The sequence below is a fragment of the Anser brachyrhynchus genome (assembly GCF_964034855.1).
Source record: "Anser brachyrhynchus genome assembly, chromosome: 1".
In the NCBI taxonomy this organism is placed as follows: domain Eukaryota; kingdom Metazoa; phylum Chordata; class Aves; order Anseriformes; family Anatidae; genus Anser; species Anser brachyrhynchus.
In genome coordinates this window covers 153,980,589-154,003,969 of record NC_137694.1, presented here as the reverse complement: position 1 = coordinate 154,003,969, position 23,381 = coordinate 153,980,589, and the positions used below count along the sequence as shown (strand labels likewise).

The 23,381-nt window shown below is 37.1% G+C and overlaps 1 protein-coding gene across 6 annotated transcripts in view; it reads right to left on the bottom strand.

Moving 5' to 3' along the window:
• Positions 1–23,381, bottom strand: part of FGF14 (fibroblast growth factor 14) — a 415,553-nt gene that overhangs the window by 246,990 nt on the left and 145,182 nt on the right. For 3 of the 6 annotated variants that reach the window (XM_080575960.1, XM_080575959.1, XM_080575958.1), the window contains exon 1: positions 348–22,285. The exons of the other annotated variants lie outside the window; for them this stretch is intronic. Coding sequence is in view for 2 of the 3 variants with exons in the window: in XM_080575958.1 (XP_080432084.1) it covers positions 348–423 (76 nt within the window). In the remaining variant the exon portion in view is untranslated. Of the gene's footprint in view, positions 1–347; positions 22,286–23,381 lie in introns of those variants that run through there. 6 annotated transcript variants of the gene reach the window in all.

Here is a 23,381-nt window from a genome sequence, read left to right as displayed (position 1 = left end):
ACAGAAAATCCTGGTCACTGCTGACCATGACTATTTCCACTGCAGAAAACAGCAGCTGCCATGGACTCTCAAGAGCTTAGCAGATTAGTGGAACTAAATGCTTTGCAATATGAGTAGGTTGCAAAGATTTTGCAAAACTAAAGGATCCTCACAAAACAAAAGTTCACTGATATGTTGATGTAGTTGTATATACAAAGTAAATTGTACAAAAACGTATAATAATAAAAAAAATACACGAGATAGTTCAGGCTAGATAAAGCATACTTTCCCATGATACTGGACTATGTAAAGAACAAAATGGATATAAAACAGTACACAATGAGTACCAGACAGAAGAGTCCACCTACCATGTGAGTATCCAGGTGAGGACTGATTCTCCTTTGGTTGGCTCCTCCCTGCAACTTGGTGCATGTTAATACACATTTAGATGTTCCCAAGAATTGTCTAGCACAACAGAAATACTAGCAATTATCAGTTGTTGTGTGTGTTTTTTTTTTTGTTTTGTTTTTTTCAATTTTGTTTCGTAAAAGTAGCAACAAAGTCAGCCCTGTTCTCTTTAGTCCACCCCACAGCAGGTGGGTCCTGCAAACAGCACAAGGTGTCGTTTTTCCTGTAACAGATTGATGAAGAATGTGGGCAACTCAACAGCCAAGGCTATGAGAGCAAGAATGTGAGAGCCTGAGTGGAGCAGAAATAGAAATTGTATCATTGTCACACACTGGGTACAAGAACACTTGAATACCAGGATGGTAAAAAGGTCATAACCCATATATGCCAAGGCAGGACGGGGAAGGGGCTTTAAACCCACTTGGGACTATTGCAGCCATTGAAGGAGGCTACAATGTCTTCTATGGAAGGAGCATAGGTAGAACAACAGGGTCCTGACCCCTGGACATGTGAGGCTTTTAAAAGTCTATTGAGTATAGTTGTATGAGTTTTGGGGGGCCTTAGAAAGAGAGGATTGCTTATGGGAAAGGAGGAGTTAATGTGGATGGCAGCCTGGGCTGGAGGAATGCTGGGCAACAGGCAGCAGCTCGTGAGAGCACATGAAGATAAGAGCAGGGCATTAGGGGAGAACAGCAAATACTATGGGGATCTCAGTGGGGAGTACAAGGCCAGGGAATGTACCTTGGCTGCAGAGGGGCTAAAACAGCTGCTGCTATGAGGGGATGGTGAGCGTGGGAGAAGAGACTGAGGAAAGAAGTTTCAGATGTAAAGCACTCTGAAGGAAAAAGAGCAAACAGTGAGTTTGATCAGGCTAAGACAGCTGTTATAGTGGTATTGGGTAAAATACTAGAGGGGAGACTGGAGGGTGACAAGCATGACTCTTACAAAAAGGTAACTGATCACCTGGTAAAACAGGTAGAGCAGCTGCAGTACAAACCAGAAAACAGCTAGCAAAATGGGTTCCTGAGAACTGTCACAGAGACCCTGGGATGATCCCAGTCCATCTGAGCATATTCCTTGTGAAAGTAAATTGTCCTTAGTTAAGCACTGACACTAGATTGCATGTGCCCCTTTGCATAAAGAGGGACAGACATAAAAACAAAGGCAACCTGTAGTGGTAAAAATAGCAGGGGAGGGAAAAGCACAAGTGAAAAAAGCTACCAAGACCTTAACCACTGAAATACACCTGGCTACTACTCAGATTTGAGCTTTATCTAAATAACTGAGGTTTTTGAAGATCAATACCTATGTGGGGGACTGGTGGTTTAAGAACCACAGCTTAGTTTCACTGGTGCAAATCAAAACACATGGCTGAAACAGCCTGTGCAGCCACTGATTGGGTCATGTGTAATGAACTCGCAGAAATACCAGCCATAGGGAATTAGAATGGTTGCAGCCAGTGTTGAGATCTGTTAAGGCAGCTGTATTCGTGTCTGCAGAGCTTCATTTGGAAGAAAAAAAAAAAAAAAAAACCACAAATGGGTCCAGAGTCACACGTTGTTAAAAAGCAGCTACTGTCTGTAGTTAAACTGTTGCTGTAGTTGTTAAACTGGGGTCTGTAGTTATGAAAAGCTATTCAAAACTATGGCCTTGGAGGATTCACTCATCCATTGCAAGTGATTATGGGACCTTTGAACCCTGCTAACATAAACTGAGTGGATTGGGAAAGGCAGGCTGAGAGGGAGAGGAAGATTCTCCAGGAAGGTGAAGAGCTTAAGAAACCCAACCAAAAAGGATAAGGCAAATAAATACAATAGTAAAATAAATACAAGCAATTATTATGCTTGCTAATACAGGCCCTGAGGGCAAGCAAGCCAGGTCCCTGGAAAGCAAGGACAAATCAGACCCTCATGGTTCTAGTTACAGGGCTTGCCTGCAGGAAGACACAGAGGTTGTTTCTTTTTATTTTATTTTTCCAAGAGTGCTAGATGAGTCATTAGGATGGCATTTGAAGGGTGACAATAATAATAGGGTTTGGAAGAAAAAATCTGAGAGTCTGGGTGCATATACAATGAGCAGAATAAGAAAACACCTACTGCCTTTATGCATAGGTTGGCAGAACTGTATGCTAGAAGTGAAAGAGAGGATCCCAAAAGTCAGGTGGTGAAACCAATGCAGGTGATCTCTGGAGAAAAGAAAGCAACACCTTCTTCATCTTCATTGGATGAGAAACAATTGGATTTTAACACTGGCCATGGCCACTCCCTCTGGGACACATTATTAAGTTAATGTATGATCAACCAGAGGATGCTAATAGTACCAACCCTGCTGGTGTATCTGTAAATGTAACACGTGGCCCTATCCTGTTAACAGAGTCTGGCACTGTTGCTAATGTCTCAAGGCACACTGGGTGCCCAGCATAACGGCAAGTTTGCAGAGCAGAGTGGTGGTATTGTATTCAGGAACACGGGGAAAAAAATGGCATTTTAGGCAATGGTCTCCAGTTAGGAAATGGTTTCATGCCATATTCTTCTAACAATTGCTTATAGGGGAGAAATACAGAAATAGAAAGCCCATAGAAACTTTGGTTACACAATGGCAAACAGCAGTGAAGCTCCAGAAACACTTGAAACACAGGGTAAGTGGCAAGAGAGATTGCACTCTCTTGAGCACAAGTGTGCTCAAGATAAGTTGGAGAGTGGAAATATTAATACATTTGTATTAATATCAGGATCTGATCCAAAACCACAGAAACTGTATGTGAGGCTGAGGAAAGATTGTGACCTACTATTATGGTGGATTATGGAGTGCTACCTCAATGACCCACTTTATATCATTTACCAGTGAGTCAAAAACTGATGGAAAGATGCGAAGTTTGAATTTCAGGGCAGTAAACACTGTAACACCACAAACAGCTCTTGTTAAAATGCCAAAATGCATGGCCACACAATTACAAGGAAAAAAGCAATTTTCAGTCATGGGCCTTGACACTTTTTTTGCTATTCCCCTAGAAAGGAGGGCTTGTATAATTTTGCTTTTATATTTCTAAGGAAAAGATGAAGTCACATGAATTACTTAAGTTTCACATGAATTACTCAAGTTTCACAATGGTCCTGCAGTTTGCCAAGCACACATCACGTGAATGTATGATAAATTAATCGATGAGTGAAGGAAAGTGTAATATCAGGTAGTAATAAAATACCACAGATGTTGTAGTAAATACTACTTGATTTTGTTCAAAATCTGTACATTTTTGATAACTAATAAAGTTTATATGTCGTTCATGTATAAATGCACAATATTACGTGTTAGGCTAATAAGGAACAAGAGATGGAGCGTTCATAACTCCTGTGACTACTAAAGGGGCTTAGGGTACAATTTAAATGAGGAACAAAAACCTTTACAATATTTGAAATCTACTAACACCTGAAATATCACTCAAAATTTCTCTTTTGTATTCAAGAGCAGGAACAAAGTAAGGTTTTATATAGTGAATTGTTTAAAACTCCTTTTTCCAAAGCATACATCATGAAAAAGATCCATTTTCCAGACCTTTTCTTCAGTATAAGAGGCAGCAGCCTTAGATCACTTTTTATCACTAGACATTGATATCAGAAGATGTATTGTGCAGCAGTCAGTTATTGAAAACAACAATTTGGCTTTTTATAAAGCAATTGAAGCTGCAGTTATCTGAATGGCTGCTTGACAGGAACTGCTTGCAAACTACCTTGGTTTCTGCTTCCTCAGAAATGTCTCCTGTGGAGTCTCAACCCAAATGCTATCTAAGTGGTAAAATTAGACAGGAATATTTTCAGAATTGTATTATTAGTGTAACTGTAGAGTTTAAAAATTATTAATAGCACCTGTATTTTAGTATTTGATGTTACTAAGCGTTTTAAAAATAGCACAGGACAAAACCCAGGTTAAATGAAACAGGTTAGCGATAATATTAGAGTATTAGAATGAAGGTTAAACTTAAATTGATGTTTTGCTTCTGTATTTTTATTAACTCGATAATTTTTTTCAAAGGCTCTGTAAACTGCTGAATTGCAAAAAGGCAAGGATAGGAGTAAGAACTTTAGACTGCCTGTATGGAGATGACCCTACATTTAACAAACTGCAACCAGTAACGTGTAAACTGCAGTCTCTTAGGTTGATCCCAGCCTGGCATTTATGATGTTTTCTAATGTCTTTCACACTTGTTTCTTTAAGGGAGCAACGGTAGTATCAGGGTGGTATTTGGTATTTTGCTGTTGTGGTGTTTTTTTTGTCTGAAGACATTTGAAATAGCACCATAGTGATATGACATTATGGCATTCCTATTGTTAAGAAATAAGTGAAGCTGGGAATGACATGGGGAGAGGGAAGCCAGAATTTCCTAGCATCAGCATGTAAAAGGGTTTTCAAATGTTCTTATGCTCATCCATAATAACAGCCTCTTTGAAAGGCTGCAAAAACCTCAGCCTCAGCATACAGTCATAAATCAAAACAACAGCCAGATGCAAAGCAAGGGTTTATCCCTATTCATCTACCAGCTCAGACTGCCGTAGTTTTTGAAGGCAGAAAATAATCCTCAATTACAAGATAATTTTCCATCTATAGTTTTCTATATCAGACACAAAGGAGAATTCCTAAGGTGCACCCATCATTCTCCACAGCATTATACAAACAAAAAAAAATCTGTCAATACAAAGACCACCATTGATTTTAACAGCCAATCTAGTATCAGGTACAGAATGTTTGCTGCATGGTTTTTCACCCCCTTTAAAAGAAAGTCCTGATGCAATTTTAACAGCAGTTGCATAATCACTACAGCTTCATGTTGTCTTGTTAATGAATAGAAAGAAATGCCAGCACAAGCTGGCACATCAGGTCTAGGAACACCTTGCTTCTTCAGTGGTTTTAAGACTCACAATCTATGTACATTAAGTTTTTTCTATTCTACAAGGCAGGACTTCCAAGAACAGATTTTGTACTGTAAGAGAAATTGGCTTTTTTTTTTTTTTTTCAAAAATATAAAATCTAATTATTGTGGAAGGTTATAGCACCTGATAGCTTAAATAGTCTATGTCTAATACATTTTCTTGAATACTACCTAATAGAAATCTTCAAGGTGTTCTATCCCGTACAAAATACCACTTCAGCATATTAACGGAGACAGATGGGTTTAAGGGCATTGAATGCCTGTTGAGACATGTCTATTGAAAATGTCTCCTTAAGATCACCTTCATTAAAAACATAATTATTTAAAACAAGTTTGATTTTCATTAATCTTTTCTTTTAACTCTTTGTAGGGTTTACTTTTTATTTTACTTATTTTCATATTTTAGTGCTATGCATGTGTTATTAATTAATCCATATAAATTTTCTTGCAGTTGTAGGAATTATCCATTCACCTACAGAGGGAGGGAGAAACTGAAAATTCTGTCAGATTTAAATGATGAATTTTTAATGTAGATTCCTTTTTCTGATAAAATTGTTTATCTTGTGATATAAAATTAAATAAAATAAAACTATTTTTAACTGTGAAAAGCGTAATAGAAGTTATATCTTTAAGAAATACCCTGGAATATCTCTCCACTTGCTCTGTAAATCTTTGTATGCCAGGAGGCCACAGGTCTGAAGAAAAGAAGGGAAACATTTACCCTCATTATGGGGGTTACATCACACACACAGTTCTCTTCCAGACTTAAAACACCCATTCAAATGCATTCTGGTTGCAGGTTTTCCCGCACCCATTCTTTCCCAAAACAACAAGTATTAATACTAATAATCTCTGTGTGTGTATGTGTGTGTGGCTGTTTTTTGTTGTTTGTTTGTTGTTTCTGTTTTTGTTTTTTAATGTGCATAGCCTTTGAATCCACGATCACCTCACTGACAAAAGTGAAAATGTGCCTGTAGGTTTAGGTGGACACAAGCATCACCACAGGACCAGTATGTTGCAAGCTGCTTCCAGCTCTGGTGCTGCTCAGCAGTCTCCATTTGAATGGCTGTGGGTCTTCATGCTTGGCCATTCAAACTGTCATAAGATCATTTAAATGAATGGTCTCTGGGGTTGCTGTCTGGACTAATAAATAATCTCAATTCTCACATGCACTGTAAACTAGCAATGTACTGGTAGCTTGGCTCTGAGTATCTTCATTCAGAAAGCAGAAAGCATTTGACGAACTTGAGATACTCCCACCTCCTCTGCGATCTTGAGCCCTTACGCTGTGTGTGTACACAGTGCAGGCTTTTATGCCAGATGATGACAAAGATTTTCAATATAATCCTGTCTTAATAGAGCTGCAAGTCCTACATCAGTGGTAGAAGTATAAAGTCCAGCGTAACATTATGGTAAAGTCCATTATTTAACCTTCGGATTTCATATACTGCAACCACTTGAGTTTTACGCTTGCAGTCTATGAAGTAATAACAGTCATTTCAGTGAAATTGCAGCCTTGCAGAGCTCTGCTACATACACAGCCTTCCTCATTGTAACACAAGATTTACAAGGCAATATGTAGTACCTTGAACATTTTAAAACCTGATGTGAATATTTGAAAGAGCAAAGCACTTTAGAGTAGTTAACAGTAGTGGATGGATGACAAATATGAGTCGATAGTACTATTTTTCTCTAAAGGTGAGAGAAAAACAGATGTTTTCTCCTTTTTCTTGGTGCTCAAATATTCTTTTTCAATATCTTCTTTAACAGAATTTAATGTATTTCCATTAAAAATTTCCATTGTTCCTGTCTCTCGCTGCAAAAGACAGCAGCCACAGCTCCCTTACTCCCAGCCTGCTGGCAGCTAAACACATTGGGTTTCTCATGTGCTTGTAGGTCCCCACGTATGTGCAGACTGCCCAGAACAGAAACAGCAGCCTGGGCTGGTGGCACAGACTGTATGCCATGCTTTTGTGCCTGTTCCTTGTCTTGGAGCCCTGAATATTTAATAGGAAAAAGAAAATCCTCACCCTGGTCTGCCCAGGAGCCAAGGCCCAGCTGTCTAGTGGCTTCACCAACACACTTTCTCTTACAGATGTTTTATCTAATCAAAGGTCTGTTTTCTTTATTCTGGAACATACTCTACATGTTAATACCTGCAAGCCATGTTTAAATTAGAAATGAAAGGAGATAATTTAAGAATGAAGAAATAAGTGACCCAAATTTTCACACTCTCCCCAAGGAAAATGTGTTTTGTTCCCTCCAGGATCATTGTGTTGCCTATGGAAGCAAAGCTCCTGAAGTCTGCGTTCTGTATTCCACACATCTAATGTGAAGTAAGAGTAACTTGATGTGAAGGACATCTTGAAATATTCTGCCTTTGTGAATATGAATGTAGGGATCTGCAGTAACTGTGAATGAACATTTACAACAAACTGTGAGCCTCCTACTGATACACTCAAACACAAAACAGGAGGCGAGAGAGAAAAGGAAAAGAGATGAATTTGTTTTCCTAGCAAACAGCTGTCTTCTTTAACAGAAGAAACTAAAAAGAAAACAGTGTGTGAAGAGGCCAAAAGCTGCATTAATTACAGTATTTTTAGATGCTACAAGCACAATTTTGATAAACAGTCTAAACTGTGAAAAAACTGTACTGTCACTGCAATTAAGTCTTTTTTCTTGGTGCAGCATCATCAATGCATGTGCCTGCTGAGAATATATTGTAGGCTGTGCAGTGCAGTTACCCTTTGATTAATGATTCAAGGCAATCACTAGGGACCACACAAACTCCTGGGGGATGCCACAGCAAGCAGCACAATGTCATCATTTATTTTCTTCTCTTGACCTACATTAGAAAGAGTGACGATACATTCAATGTTAAGGGCCAAATTTCAGCCATGGTTATACAGAGGCAGCTCCCATGGAGGTAAAAACAATAAGCACATGGCTTAGGAGCAAAATATGGCATAGTTACTGCTTGGTTCTAGGGGTGGGATTTATTTATTTAGATCATTTGGGGGGTGTGGGAAAGTGTCAAACTAACTATTCTGTTAGTTTTAATGTCTAGGACTGCTGTAAAATGCACACACCAAGAAAAAAAAATCCCTCTAGGTAGAAAAAGCTAGATTTCATTTCTTAGCTGGCTAATATTTCTTTTTAGCCAGAGCATGACATTAAAGCTGGTATTTTATCAGGACAGACTTAAAACTCAGCCTGAAATAATCTTTTTGCTAGCGGCTCCTAAAACTAGTGACATCAGCCTGTCAGCTGGATTGTTTTTGTGCACTGACACGAAGTCCTCTATTTCATGCCCATGGGCAGTGATCATATATTCTCATGAAGTATGCAGAGCTGAGCAAGTCAATGCAGCATATTTGGTTCTGTAGCCTTCAGCAATTAGAAAACACTAAAAGGCTCAAAATATCATAGCACATCATTCAAACAATACTGTTTACTGTTTGGGTAGCAAATCTGTTCTCTGCTTCCTGATCTGGTCCTCTGTATAGTATTTCTCCTTGCCCAAGGTCTGAGATATTATCTTCAAGGTACGTCATTCTTTCAACCAAGGTTAACTGAAAGGCCAGCATTAGCAACGCTGCCAACAGCACTGTTCCTCTGACATAGTGAAATTTTCTACAGTGAGGGTGAAGCTCGTCTGCACTAGAGACATCATTTTCTCCAGGGCTAAGTGTTTGAAGTGTATTTCCTGAATAACCAAAGGACATCTATGTGCCAGAGTTATTTTCAGCTTTGACTCCTTTTATTAACTCAAAGCATCTCCACTTCTCTCATTTTTCCCATAGGGGAAGAATGCAAGAACAAATATGATCGATGCAAGTCACATTACTTTCTGCTCTTCAGAAAATTGCTCAGACATTACAGTAAGAAAATCTACATGATAAAAAATGGAACAAAAGAATACAAACAATTAAGTGTATGAGAGTGCAGTTAAGGAATATTTCTGTTTGTAGAGAGAATTATGAGCTTATGTAGCTTCAATGGGTTGTTAAACAGGAATGTAAAAATCAATGGAAAGTTAATATTTTTGCTAAGTAAAAATATTATAAAAGTTTCTACATTATTAAAAAAAAAAAAAAGGTAATTAAAATCCATATGACGTACTTTACGAAATGTAGTCCACTGGGTCATATACACTGAAAAGTGACTTCAAATCTGTGAATTATCACCCATTAAATATTTCCTCTGAGTATGATCATAAAAAATATCCAGAACAAAACAACATACAAAATTTTAAATTGACCAAAACAAATGAAGACATTAATTACTGGGGCTTTCAACAAGAATTTGGATTTTTATCTTCTACTGCATAAAAAAATAGACTAAGTTTGGCAAGTCAAAGTGGCTGCTGAAACCATCTTCTACATATTTGCACGTAGTTGACCAGCTGGCACAGGCTGCGATAGCTTACCTCACCTTCAAACTGGAGATTATTTAGTTTCTACACCTTTACAACTGGAATTGCACACTAAGTTTTCTGTCTCATAGATATAATCTCAGATTCATCACTTAATTTTTATGAAATATTAAACTTTACATGTTATTAAAAAAAAGTTATTTCTACTGAAAAAAATACAAGTGGACTATATCTCTTAAATTAATAATGTATGTCTTCTGAATTACTTAAGGGGAGTTACTTTTTTTTTTTTTTTTTTTCCTGAGCTTTGCATGTAAATAATCTGCTTCGGCTATAAAAATACATCTTTTATACTTTTTTCCCCATCCTTGTGTATAATCTTTCTATATAGTATACATAATCTATATAATCTTTCTTTATATAATGAGAGAGATATTTTCCCTGAAAAGAGTAAAGCTTTAAGCCCTCAAAATCCGTTTTTCAAAATCCTTCAGGTGCCTGGAACTGTGCTTCTATGCTTACGAAGAACTGAGAGAGTTGAGGAGTAAGGTTACTTTATTGGCAGACACTCTCCATTCCAAGGATTTCTCTCTTACCCAATAACTATTTAATATAAAAATAGGTCCTTGGACCAAGCACCAGAACCACTGTATCCTATTTCTACTCCCCTCCCCTTGTACGCCCTAACAGCCAAAGAGTTCTGTCCTCAACACCTAAAAGAGAGAAATTGGACCAGTTTCAGTGGAAGGAAAAGGGTAACCCAATCAGTGTACACTACAAGTTTATATTTCCCTGATTATGCACTTCAGGGACTTAAATCCTTCATCACCTCAAACTTATTGATTTCATTAATCCTTCATCACCTCAAACATGTATTTTGCTATTGGAAAAATAACTTAGAAGCAGCCAATATAACATTATACATCTAAACATAAACTGGTTCACCTTATTCCAAAGAAAGTGGGATTAATAGTTCTTTAGACAGGCCCTTTCTCTTTCCTTCAATGATGGAGAAAGTCAGGGTGAATACAGGGAGCATGAACCCCGAACTCTGTTGCTGCTCCCTTTCTGCCTCATGACCTCATGTCTACACTCATACACTCTCAGCAGTCACCACAGTAGAGAAGCCCAGTTTGATAAGAATCAAAACTGACAGACTACCTGATCAAGCACCTCACTGTCCTTAGGGACTAAAATTCAAGGCCTGAAAAGGAAGAGCGTAAGACATTACTAATCACCCAGATAGAATAACAGCACTGGTTGCTATGCCATGAGAGATTACAGGCAGGAAGGACAGGAAACACAAGAACAGTAGGAGCCTTCAAATACTTTTAAGAAGATTGGAAAATGTCATACTGGAACATAACACAGAGATCATATGTTTACAAGGCCATCGATGAGTACTCCTTGAAGCAGCTGTGAAGGCAGTCCACAAAGTGGGAACACCCCTTTAGCTTTACCCTGACTATCACACATGGCTTTGCTCAAAACAGCACATGGGAATCTAAATAAACTTTGTAGCTGCAGACATAAGCTGAGTCAATATCTCTACAGGCACAACAAACACCAGAAAGATACACTGCAGTTTTCCTCTATTTCAAGAGATAGAAATGCACAAGTATGAAGAAACTCGTTTAAAAAAGAGCAACTAAGATAGTTAAAAACTTACAGACAGTTTAACCCTTACAGAATTATTGAGGGACCTGTGCTTTTGAGCACTGTCATAGCATATATTTTTAAAACCATTGTTACAGTTACTTTCATAGAACTACTATCTCAGTAGTAATCAGAAAATAAATCAAGTATTAGGAATTGACGGGAAAAGAATAGAAAACTACACAAAGAGCAAATTCAAAGTTTGCAAGTCTGGGGGTCACCCACATCTTGAACACTGCACAGTTCTTATTCTGTCATATCAAAAAGGACATATCACAGAACTGGAAAAGATTCCAGGAGAAATAGTGAAGGTAGTCAAAGGAAAGAACAGCTTCCATAGAAGGAATCATGAATGCCATGGCAAAAGGTATAGACAGTGAGTATTTGCTGTCTCTTCCAATACAAAAACTAGAGGCATCAAATGAATCTAGAAGTTCATTCTCAAAGGAACAACAAAGGTGGTTCTTTGTGCAATTCAAAGCAGACAAAAGGAACTTGTGGATAAGAAAAGTTGTGAATGATAGAAGTTTACAAGAGCTCAAGGAAGGAATGGACAAGTACTTGGAAGAAGCATCTGTCAGGGGTTAGTAAGCACACAGAAACTTCAGGCTCTGTAAATCAGCTGAGTGGAAAACATTTGGAAGCTAGGAAAGTATTCAAGGGAAGTATTGTATTTGGTTGTCCCTGTTTGTGTTCTCCCCAAGCAGATGGCTATAGCCATTGATGGAAACAGAATACCAGATTAGATGAACCCTTGGGCTCCCACAGTACTGATGTTTCTAATGAGGAAATTCAGGAATGTAACTTTTAGATACCTGGAGTTAGACAAAATGGAACTCACTCAGATTTCTAAGCAGTAGGAAAAAACTCCAGCGTGGCTATTTCAGGGAGGAAAAAAGTATGTTTCCCCTGGTAAATGCACCAGTTGTCACATCATCTCTGTTCATACAGCTAGACATACAAGAGATATTATATTTTGACTTGGAAAAATATTTTATCCAAAACTAAAAGCATCCTTTAAATATATATATGTATTCATAATGTGCAAAACTAGAATATAAAGGAGTGCTCTTTGAGATCAATTCTTAAACCACAACCTAAGCTACCATTTCAAGTTCTGATTAATATATTAGCTTTCTTCTTACTGATGAAGATAAAACAATTTCTATGTTGCTTAAGATATAAGGGTCCTTGAACCAAACTTTATGATTTTTTTTTTCTTATCTATTTACTTAGATGTTGTATAATCCAAAGCCTTGCTTCTCCCTACCCCCCCCCCAAAAAAAAAAAAATTAAAAATTCCAGGATCCTTTGCCAAAATCTCACATTCTCTAACTCACTATTTCTTTGGTTTTGATTAAAACCACATTTTCTGAACTTGTGGAATTAAAATTATTGGGAAAAAGTTGAAAATAACAAAAATATTAAAGTCATTTGCATGGTTTGTGCATGTGGAAATGAGCTCTACAAATAAAGCATGACTTTTTTTCTCACGTATTAACTTCTAACTCGTATAATTAAGGAGAAAAGGGAGAAAATCTCCTGAAAAGTGACAAAATATTGGTTTGTCCATGAACGAGCTGAACACTTGCCTAGCACCCTGATGAGGATATATTTTACTGCTGTCCTGAGCTTACAAGAGGCTTTCAGCAAGCCAGGTGAAACTTGGTATGACAACCATCCAGGCCTAGGGATGCTGTAATGAGTCTAAGTTTTACTTTTCCCTAGGGAAATATAAATCCTGCATGCATTCAACTGTTGTATTTCTGATACACGTGGTGTTTTCATAGAGAAGGTAATGAGATATTTATAAGTGGCATGATACATTGCCCTGTAAAATTGATGAGTAATCTGTGCATCATGATCCAAGAGAGTCAAGAAATTAATCAGTCACAAAGTATCTCTTGCTTCTGAATTTTAATTTTAGATGAGCTGTGAAAACTGTAAACTATTAAGAAGACAAAAGTTAACATTCTTCAATAACATGTGTTTTCTGCATCTGGTTTGAAAACAACCTAATAGAAAGATTTAAACACTTATTGATTTCGTTAGATAATACCATCAGTGGTGCTGTTGATCCACCAGACAACAGGAAAAAAGGTAAGAAAACATCTATAAAAAGAATATTTGGAAGGTTTTGACAGGGGGAAGAACTATCCAAAAACATGAATTTATACAGCCTTGGGCAGGCAACATTTTGTAATGAATTATACAGGTTACAGGATTATCTTTCACAAGTGGCTTTCAATCACTTATGAGGAACATTTCAGGAGCTGGAATAGAGGGGTGACTGGACAGAGCATTCTTCTACTATTACAAAGTAACGGCCAGAAACTTAGAACAGGGCTTTGGATCTTAGAGTTAATTTTCCTTTGGGCTTCTCCAGAAGCCACATAAATATTACCTGTTTGCCTGGAGATGGCTCTAGTTCAGCCTTAGATAAGATGTACTAAGAGTTTTTTTCAGAACCCTGCAAAGTTCAGAAATATTAACATCAGATAATCACACCACACTGGTGTAATGCCTACTTTAAAAAAACCTACAGTTTCTCATCTAAAAATACCTTGGAATCTTTTCAGCAGGAGTCATGATATTGAACAGATTATTCTTAAATTCAGTGATTCCATTGCATTTTGGATTGGTGTGTAATCCTTAAACTTTATGAATAATATCACAGATTAAGGAATTAATTCTATCAAGTACGACTGCCAGTCATTTTGTTGAGAAGAAAAAAGAACACAGTAAAGTAAGCCAAACCACATTCTTCTGAAAACATTGATTTCATGGTTTGTTCTTTTATCTCGCATAGAAAGATACTTGTTTTTTAAATTTAGTATCAGCCTTCCAACACCTTTAATTATTTTTTTCTTTCAGACTTCAGCTAAAAGACAATTGAAGATCTAAGAAAATCTTCTCTTAAAAGACTTTTAGAATTTATTTATTTTTTTCCAAAAGGAAATCATGACTTGACCAAGTTATTTCAACTAGAAAAACAAGAATCCTTCAGTGCTGTAAAAGCTGGAAGAGGGTTTAAAATGACTTGGATGTAAGCATCAGATATACATAAGAGAAATAAATGACAAAACCTTGAGCTGTCTCTCCAAAAGGCACAATGCTCATCTGGTTAATGATATACTCTTGAATCTCTTTGAAAAAGTTAATATTTTCCTCCTCATCTCTGAACTGATGAAAAAAGATGCAGAAGAACCCAAATTCCTTCAAGCCGTAGAGATCTCCATCAAGAAAAAGAATGAATTTTAGAGTTAAATTAAAAGGCACCCAACCACATACTGAAAATACAGTGCTCATTCAGTTGCAAGAATACACATGTACTCCACTGTATATTCATTCTAACATCCAATGTGGAAAAATTTAATAGCCCTAGAAGATGTAAAAGGAAATGTTAATGACTTTTTTTAAATGTCCCTTTTTCCATTTTAAGACATAGAATTGCTAATCAATTTATTCCTTTCTTTCTGCCTTAATGTTAGAAAGGGATAAGCAACACAAATATGGTTAAATCTGAAGTAATTCTCAATCACAAATCAAGTACTGGAAAGCAAAAATTAAATTGTGATGAAAACAAGAGAAAGAAGTTGAAACCTGTGCATTTTAACTGTAAGATGCAAAAAAATAAAACAAGTCAGCTGGCTAGCAAGAAGAGGTAATGATCTGTGCTGCTGCTCTCCAGAAACAGATCAAGAACCAGAGTGTCTTGATTTTTAGAACCCTCTTTTTCTTACCTAAAAGTAAATTACAAATTAATTAATATAATGAAGGGCAAGGCTTTTATGAGAATTACAAAGATTATATGCTGAAAAACGAAAACAGCAAATCTCGGTGCCTTTCTGAACTTTCTATTCTAGATTCCCTCTAATTTGCAACAACTATTGCAATAAATAAAGAATACATTTCTTTTAATCTAAACTGACTTCTCTACTTGCATGTTTTTGTGCAGTTCAGAAACCATTCGAAGCATCCCAACCTGTCCTTATATCCCTCTTATTCATTTTCTTATTTGATTTTTTCCAGTTAACTCCTATCCTCTCTGATATGACTTCTACACTTTCCATGTGATGTTATCAAACAATTCTTTTAGAAATAATACAAGATACTTATTAAAGTGGCTCTTTTATAGTTAATAATTTAGCAATGACTATGCAAATGTGATGCCTGAAGATGTCGTTACAGTAATTTTTCTCAGGAGGTTTGGAGTTTCTCAAACTTACCTTCACCTCTGATTCTTCATTGGCAAGAGGTTATGATTCCCTCAATTAACAAGTTCAAAAATTTGCCCTCATTCTCAGACTTGTCTTTTACTGAACCTCTCTGTTGGCTTTATTGACAGATTTGAAGACAGATGTTTTCTAGTACCCTTTTCCAGAGAGGAAATGACTTCCTATGAAATGTGAATATCACTATGGGCAAAACAAGAGAAACAAACAAAAAAAGGTCAAGAACAAAACTTCACTTTCAACCAAGATCATTTTCTCCTCTTTCTCCTGACATTTTCAAAAGCAAGATAAAGATTTTTAGTTTCGATGAGGTGTACAATGACAAACCCTAGCTAGTTGTCCTAATAGTTTCCTTTGGGGAAAGCCTCTATTTGAGAGAAGTGAGTCATTAGTTTCTGTGCTTTCCAAATGATGAAGTAGATGCCTTTACTGCACTTCCTCAAGCACTGTACTCTAGTTGCCTTATATAGCAATAAAGATATGTCAGCAATAGCAGTTGGTTTTTTGCTTAGGGATTGGATTTCTCTGCAAGACCCTCCCTCCCTCTAAAAATGGAGATGAGGTTCCATAGAGAAAACATAAAAACATGAGTAGACTTATTTCTATAAACTACAGCAGAATTGTGTATTTCTGGGAAGTACTAAAACGGGCTAACAAAGACAGGATATTATAAGCAGAACCAGTTCTACTCTTTGTGTAACAACTGAAAGCAGCTATGCTCATTCCTGAAGCCGGAGATTTGCTAAAGCCACAATACTTATACCTGAGCATGCTGTCAGCATTTGTTCCTTACAAAAACCAGTACTGACAGGAGGAAGAAACTGATAGATTTAGCTTCTCAAAGTAAGAAGTTGCATGGTGGAGCCCGAGGGAGTGCAGTGACTAGGAAAGCTGAGTTTGGATCCTAGCCCTGCAAATATGCAAATAGTTCCAGACCTCACCGAAGCCAGCGAGATGGAGTCCAGATTTAGGAGACCTCTGTGAGGATCAGTAAATGGCAACCTAATCATAGAATCATAGAATTATGGAATTACAGAGTCATTTAGGTTGGAAAAGACCTCTAAGATAATGAAAAGAAAGGAGAGCAACAGAGTGTACAGGAACAAGATAGATCTCACAGAAATGTAAAAAAAAAAAAAAATGAGGTAAAATCTTCCCCTCACACACAGCTTTTCTGTCCCCCATAATTTTATAAATTTGGAGTCTTACTATTTGAACCTAATCCATCAAAAAAAAAAATCATAACTGTGCAGTGCTCAGATACAAAACTCTCAAGAACATTAATAGCTATGTGGATGAATTGAGGCACATTCAAAGGCTGGAATGCAGCTGGCAAAGATGTTGTCAGTGGAAACGTAGACATTTCATCCTCCAGCTGTCCTTCAAACAGCTACTTTCAGTTGAGAATTTCTACTGTTTCCCTCCATTGTTTACACGTCTCTTCAAACATTCACCACTGAACGCTGCTTAGTAATTACTCTTACTGCACTGATGGAGGACTCTACCAGAATTCAACACAACCTATAGCTACCAGCCCTATTGGAATGACATCCAATCCCTTTTTAGCACTGCAGGTTCTTCACTGACTTCATGTTCATCAAGAATGGTGACTGCCCACAACTAGCCTACCTGTCCAATCAGGAACTTTGTCCCAGTAGATGACTCCCATACTGTGATCCCATATGAATGACAAGCTTCCCAGGCTACTCCTGGGATAGCACCCTTGTCTAAGTACTCAGGACTTTGACCAAGTAGCCTTCAGGTCAGGAAGCTCCTCTCATTTTTCTCTTTGAACCTTTGTCACAGACTGCATTTCTGTTTGCTGTGAAAAAAAAGTATTTGAAACACTTTCATGCCCTGAATAGAGAATACCCATATAAGGTTCCTAATGTGTTTTTAGCAATGATTGCACTGAGGCTCTAGTTCAAATGTGAGAACAGGATGCCTCAACAGAACAGCTCCACATCTCAAGCCCAAGTGTGGAGTCTGCCACCATAAATGTTGTGATTAAAATAGAAAGAATTATTGAGCTCAGACAAAAAAAAAAAGCCATGAAGGACACCATGCTAAGCTCATAAAGTCTCTGCAAAATGGGTCAGCAAGGTTAAATTTGCAGTACAGATGTTAAAACCAATGCTCCAGCGCCAATAACAGTATGTTTTTCAACATTTTTAAAATGTTTTCTTCCAAAGTGTTCGTATGAAGATGAATTCTCGGTATGGACTAATACTTTCAAAAACCTCAATGAAAGTCTTTTTAAACAGGCAAAACGCTGACATAGTAGATTTTGATGTTGTCCTTATAGTTACAGCTTAAATGTATTTTCAGATGAACACAAAACATTTTAATTAGGAATCATTTCATGAATACAAAACTTTATTTCATGAATACAAACACTAAGCTCTTAACTCAAGATTTTCTCAACTTGGAGCACCTATGAACTTTCCCCTATGCCCTATTTCCACTGTGTAAGTGGCACACCTGTCATTTCTATAGCACTTTGTATGAATTCCCCCTACAGATTTTTCAGTTAAGATATAATGTATTATATCAATTAAAAAGAGATTTAAAAAGAAGAATTCTACAAAAAGGAATAAACTTTTAAAGCTAGCCATAAAAACAGTAGCTTCACTGTCAATTGTGTTAGCTGAGAGTAACCTGTTGCCATAAATGTGAGATATCAGATCATATAATTTGATATATTAAAATACACCACCTGCTTCATCTGCTTGCCTTCATTAATAGGGCACTTTCTTTACATATTGAAGTATTCGTGGGATTTTTTTCCTCAATTCATCAACTATACCCACGAATAGTTGTTTACTGACTATAAGGTAACATTTTAATGTTTCATCTGACCTCTCAGTTTCCCTTCATGATGAGGGCTTGCTGTTATGACAGTTTTCAGATTACTCAGGGTAAAGCTCAGGACACATTTGTCTAGAACTGCTGAAAGAATAATTAATATGTATATGTCTAGTTCTTTAAGAAACGCTTACTAAATTTGTCTAAATATAAAGTGATATTTTGCATGGCCATGCTATAGTTAATCTTGATTCTTTCATAGGAGTTCTATATAACTACCTCCTAAATTATTCACCTCAACATATTGGCCAACTTGAAGCAAAACATTGGCTAGAAACAAATGAATTCTTATTAATGAAATGTAAAAAAATTGATTCTTATTACTGAAACAGAATACATACAGTACCATTAGGTGAGGGCCAGTGAAAATGACAGGCAAATATCTTTTGATGTACATCATACTCCTGAGTCCAGGAAATAAAGCCCAGGCTCAACTCTTATCAGTGCTCCTTGGACTCTGCCAGAGCCGTGAGGGTAATCACACAGCGGTGCTACAGTGTCAGCATGCTGTCACGGGTGCCTTGCCACTGGAAAGCAGAGCCCTTGTCTGTCCAGGAGTAATATCTAGAACAGGCTCGGCACAGCACAATTGAAGGGCTAATAATCTCTGCCCTAGAGAGCATGCCCTCTGACAGTTTATGTAGCATTTAAATTCATAAGCAAGGCTCTTCAGACCATGCCAAACCCCTGAAATAGCCATAAAACTCTGCATAGTCTGTATCCTCTGCTCGTGAAATTGAGAAAAAGTCAGGGCTTTAAAAGAAAAGCTACAGATAAGAGGTAGCACAGGAAAACAAATGCAAGTGCTTGAATTATAATTTTTATTCTTTCCCTCTCTTTTTTTTTTTTTTCTTTTTCTCTTGGAAGATGTTCCCTATCATGTGATGAAGGAAATGGCTTGATGAAATACTGAAAAGACCATCAGCTCTGGGTTTTGTTACTCTACCTTAGTTATCCCACCCAGAATCCACGAAGCTGGCAGCACACTATATAATTTCTCTCTTTGCTCTTTTCTTCCCCTAGTCCCACAGGCTTCCAAATGGTGAATTGGCTGTACAAGATAAAATATTCAGATAAAAAATTATAAAATAGTTCAATATCTTTTTTTCATAAGGGAATTCTTTTTCTTAGTATTTGTAATTTTTCTTATGATGTTTGGTTCAATCTGTTATCTAGTGAATAAAGGAAATCACAGAAAGAAATGTCCTAATGCACCAAGGAACATGCCTTTATGTGTCTTTATTACAACATTTGGGTGTTTTGGTTACAAAGAACAATAACTGCCTCCAAAAACACTGTTGCATATGGACACTGTAGGTAGGTAGTTTTTAAAATGGTACACACTAACTCATTCCCCAAACACCCTTGCTGGTTGCTCGCTTCCTATCTTTTCTTTTTTCAGGAGGTTCATTGAATCACAGTTTTTTTGCCTGCCTGAGCTTCACCCACGCATTATCAGGAATGAATCATATACCCATAGCTTATTCTCTACCCCCAGCCAGAGTCTCCAAACAGAATCAGCAGCCCACAAGACAGCTCCAGATTTCAGTCATGCAAGCAATTCTCCCACCCCGATAGATGTGGGCAACCACCCATGCCGTTTACACAGTTCAAATGCTAGCTGGGTACCACAGAGCAGCAAGGTTGCACTGCAACACAGGTACCATTGGAGCATTTCCTTCCACAATCCCTTTCCTCACTCGTGAAATACCCCCACTACTATGCTTTCATCCAGGGAGATGGCTCTAAGTCAAAGTTTCTAACCCCGATCATAGTAGCACCACCCATATGCATTCAATTCTCTCTCCACACTATTCACCCGTGCAGGGTGACTTGGATTCCCAGCTGATAAATGGTTGCTGTTTTTTTTGGAAACTAGAGGAAGTGGCTTACAAACTGGGGTTCAGATTGTCCTATATTTTAAAAAAGAAACAGATGTTCTACTCATATAGAAATTACTGATTGGTGTAGTCTTGAAGTCATGGACCAGAATCAAGCTTTTCTACTGATGATAAAATATATACATTTGCACTAAGAGCTTTTTTTTTGACCTTTTTTGCTGTTTTTACTTGATGCACATCTTTAAAAAGAAGGAGGCTTTATTGTCCAGAACTTTGTTTCCAGAACCTATTCTTTTCTATAATATAGTGTCAAATAAAGTAATAGGAAAAAACATAGGGACAGGAGACAGGGAAGCAGAAAAAAATGGGAAAAAGAGGAAATGGAAAAAAAAAAAAAAAAAAAAGAAGCTCATGAGCTCCTTGAAGTATTCATGTTCAAGTCATGTCAATACTGAGGAGAGAGGCAGGCACAAGAGCTGTTCACAGATCAGAGCTTGGAGAGACATTAGTTTCAACTAGCTTTAAAGTTTTAGGTGCCTCATTATGAACATGTGATTTGGGAAGATCATTTTCTTAGGCTTCTTATAGAATCAAAGACAATACAGAACTCTTCTAGATTCAAAGTATATCTTACCTGACCAGAAGGCCAGTCTAGATTTCTGTGGTAGGTGTATAATTTGGTGGTATGGATGTCCCAAATGAGGTATCTACATCCTTGAACTTAAAAACACAATTTCAGAGGAATGGACACAAGAATTTAATGATACATCTAGACAATATAAGCATCACTGTGTTACATATTATAGCGGTATGTGTTATTCAGATTGCATTCTCAAAAGCTGTTTGAAGATTCACAATGCTTCCCAACATTGCAATATTAATAGATTTATCGAAAAAGAAGATCAGGAAGGCAGATCTAGCCTGAAAAAAATAATAATAATAATAATAATAATAATAATAATACCTTTGATGGAAGAAATACAAATTGTCACAGATGAACAAAGGAATGTCAATAAAGGTTTAAAAGAATAATAAATAAATTGTAGTTTAATTTAGATTAATTTATGTGTTTTGGGGGGTAAGAAGTAATGTGGGAGAAGACTGTTGGGAAGCAGAACAGTGGAAACACGTGGACTCATAAGGTGAACAATCTTCACTGCTATTCTCTTCCTCCTCTGGAGTCACAGGCTCATTAGGAGAGTGAAGTGAACTTTCCTACTTTTGGAAAGTTGTCCCAGTAAGACCAGCAGAAAGGCTATTAAAGATTTTATGACCACACCCATCATCTCTGCCGAAATCTTGAGCAAGTCTTGGGAAATGTCTTTTTTCTACTATTCCCTATTTTTCTCCTCTGAGAATGTCACTTGGACATGCAAGGCCATCTTTTAGACAAGACAACATTTTTTGTGAACTTGTGAGAAATAAGGTAACTCAATAAAATTCCCAGCAGCCCAATCCTGATACAGGTTTGCCACATCACGGAGCAGCTGATGAGTCCATGTGTTCTGCCTACATTTTTCCAGCACCTGAGACAAGAATGGCTTTTTCTATTTTTACCACTTTTTTTTTTTCTAGTACATTTTGTCTTAAGAAAAAAACCTTAAAGCAGTAGTCCATATCAACTAACTTTTTCTCCTCCACCCCTTCCCTAATACCTAAGAGAATAGTCATTAAACAGTTCTAAATACAGTAAAAGGCAGTCAAGCATGATGTTCCTCTGTTAAAAAACAAAAACAAAATGAACTCATGCACTTCCTAGGGAAAAAAAAAAAGTTTAAAAAGGAAGACAAAAATGAAGAAATACTGCAAAAATCAAAGCCTCAATTCATGTTTAATTACTTGCCATTGCTTGGCATTACCTGTTCTCATCTCTCATCCATCCTGCCCAGTCTTTGATAAAGGTTGCTAACATAAGGTAGCCCACAGCACCCATTGGCATCTACATTAGCATGTAGCCTGCTGCAATAGGAATGGATCTGTGCAGCAAAGCAGCTGTTGTTAGAGGCCTGGCATCCACTAAATTGTTGATATACATGCACACCTAGTTACTTAAAACTGCATATGATCTCTGAATTCAGCAGCCACAGTGAGAGAGACATACTAAACTTCTTTGATTCACTAGGTTTATTAATAGAAACATAATGTAACTCTGTTTTTTCTATTACACACAAAAAAAGAAAGAGAAAGAAAGAGAGAAGGAGAGAAGGAAGGAAGGAAGGAAGGAAGGAAGGAAGGAAGGAAGGAAGGAAGGAAGGAAGGAAGGAAGGAAGGAAGGAAGGAAGGAAGGAAGGAAGGAAGGAAGGAAGGAAGGAAGGAAGGAAGGAAAGGAAAGAAAGAAAGAAAGAAAGAGAAAGAAAATACAATATTGGTAATATTATAGTAACATCAAACAAACATACAGATTTCAGAATTACCCATTGTAGCAGGTGAAGTACTTGAGTAGCAGAGTAGCATTTGTGACACACTGTAATGTTTCCTTTCACTTCAATAAAGTCAGAAGACATTCTTCTAATACTTCTCTTTTATAAAGGTAATTCAGCTTATTAAAAGTTCATGCATTCATTATTTTGTTGTGGTGGAGACTGGGTTGGAATATCACTCTAACTTCTTTGAGATAGTTTACTTCTAAATTTGCGGGATAAATACCTTTTATTAAGTTCTGCTTAAATACATTAAAAACATGCACACATTTCAAGAAATCACACCCATTAATACAGAAAATCACATCCATTAATATATACAGAGAATAGTTGAAGAAGAATTCTGATTAAGGTTCCTGTGCTGACTGGCACTTGGTAAAAGGAAAAAAACAGCTACTGTGGCCAGCATGCCCTTCCAGACATGTCATACTCTGCTTATCTTGGATTTGTGACCCACTTACAAGGATAAATATATGATCAACACAAAACACTTACATAAAACTAACATTCCAAATATTAAATAAGAATGTGCTATAGTTACAGTTAACAAGTGGTCAAAAGTTAGAATATTGAAAAAGAAAATTTGTCTATGAAATATTAATTCAGCGTTCTCTGTATAGGCAAAATGCATCAGTCATTAATTATACTTTCATTTCCACACATGACAATCCCTTCTCA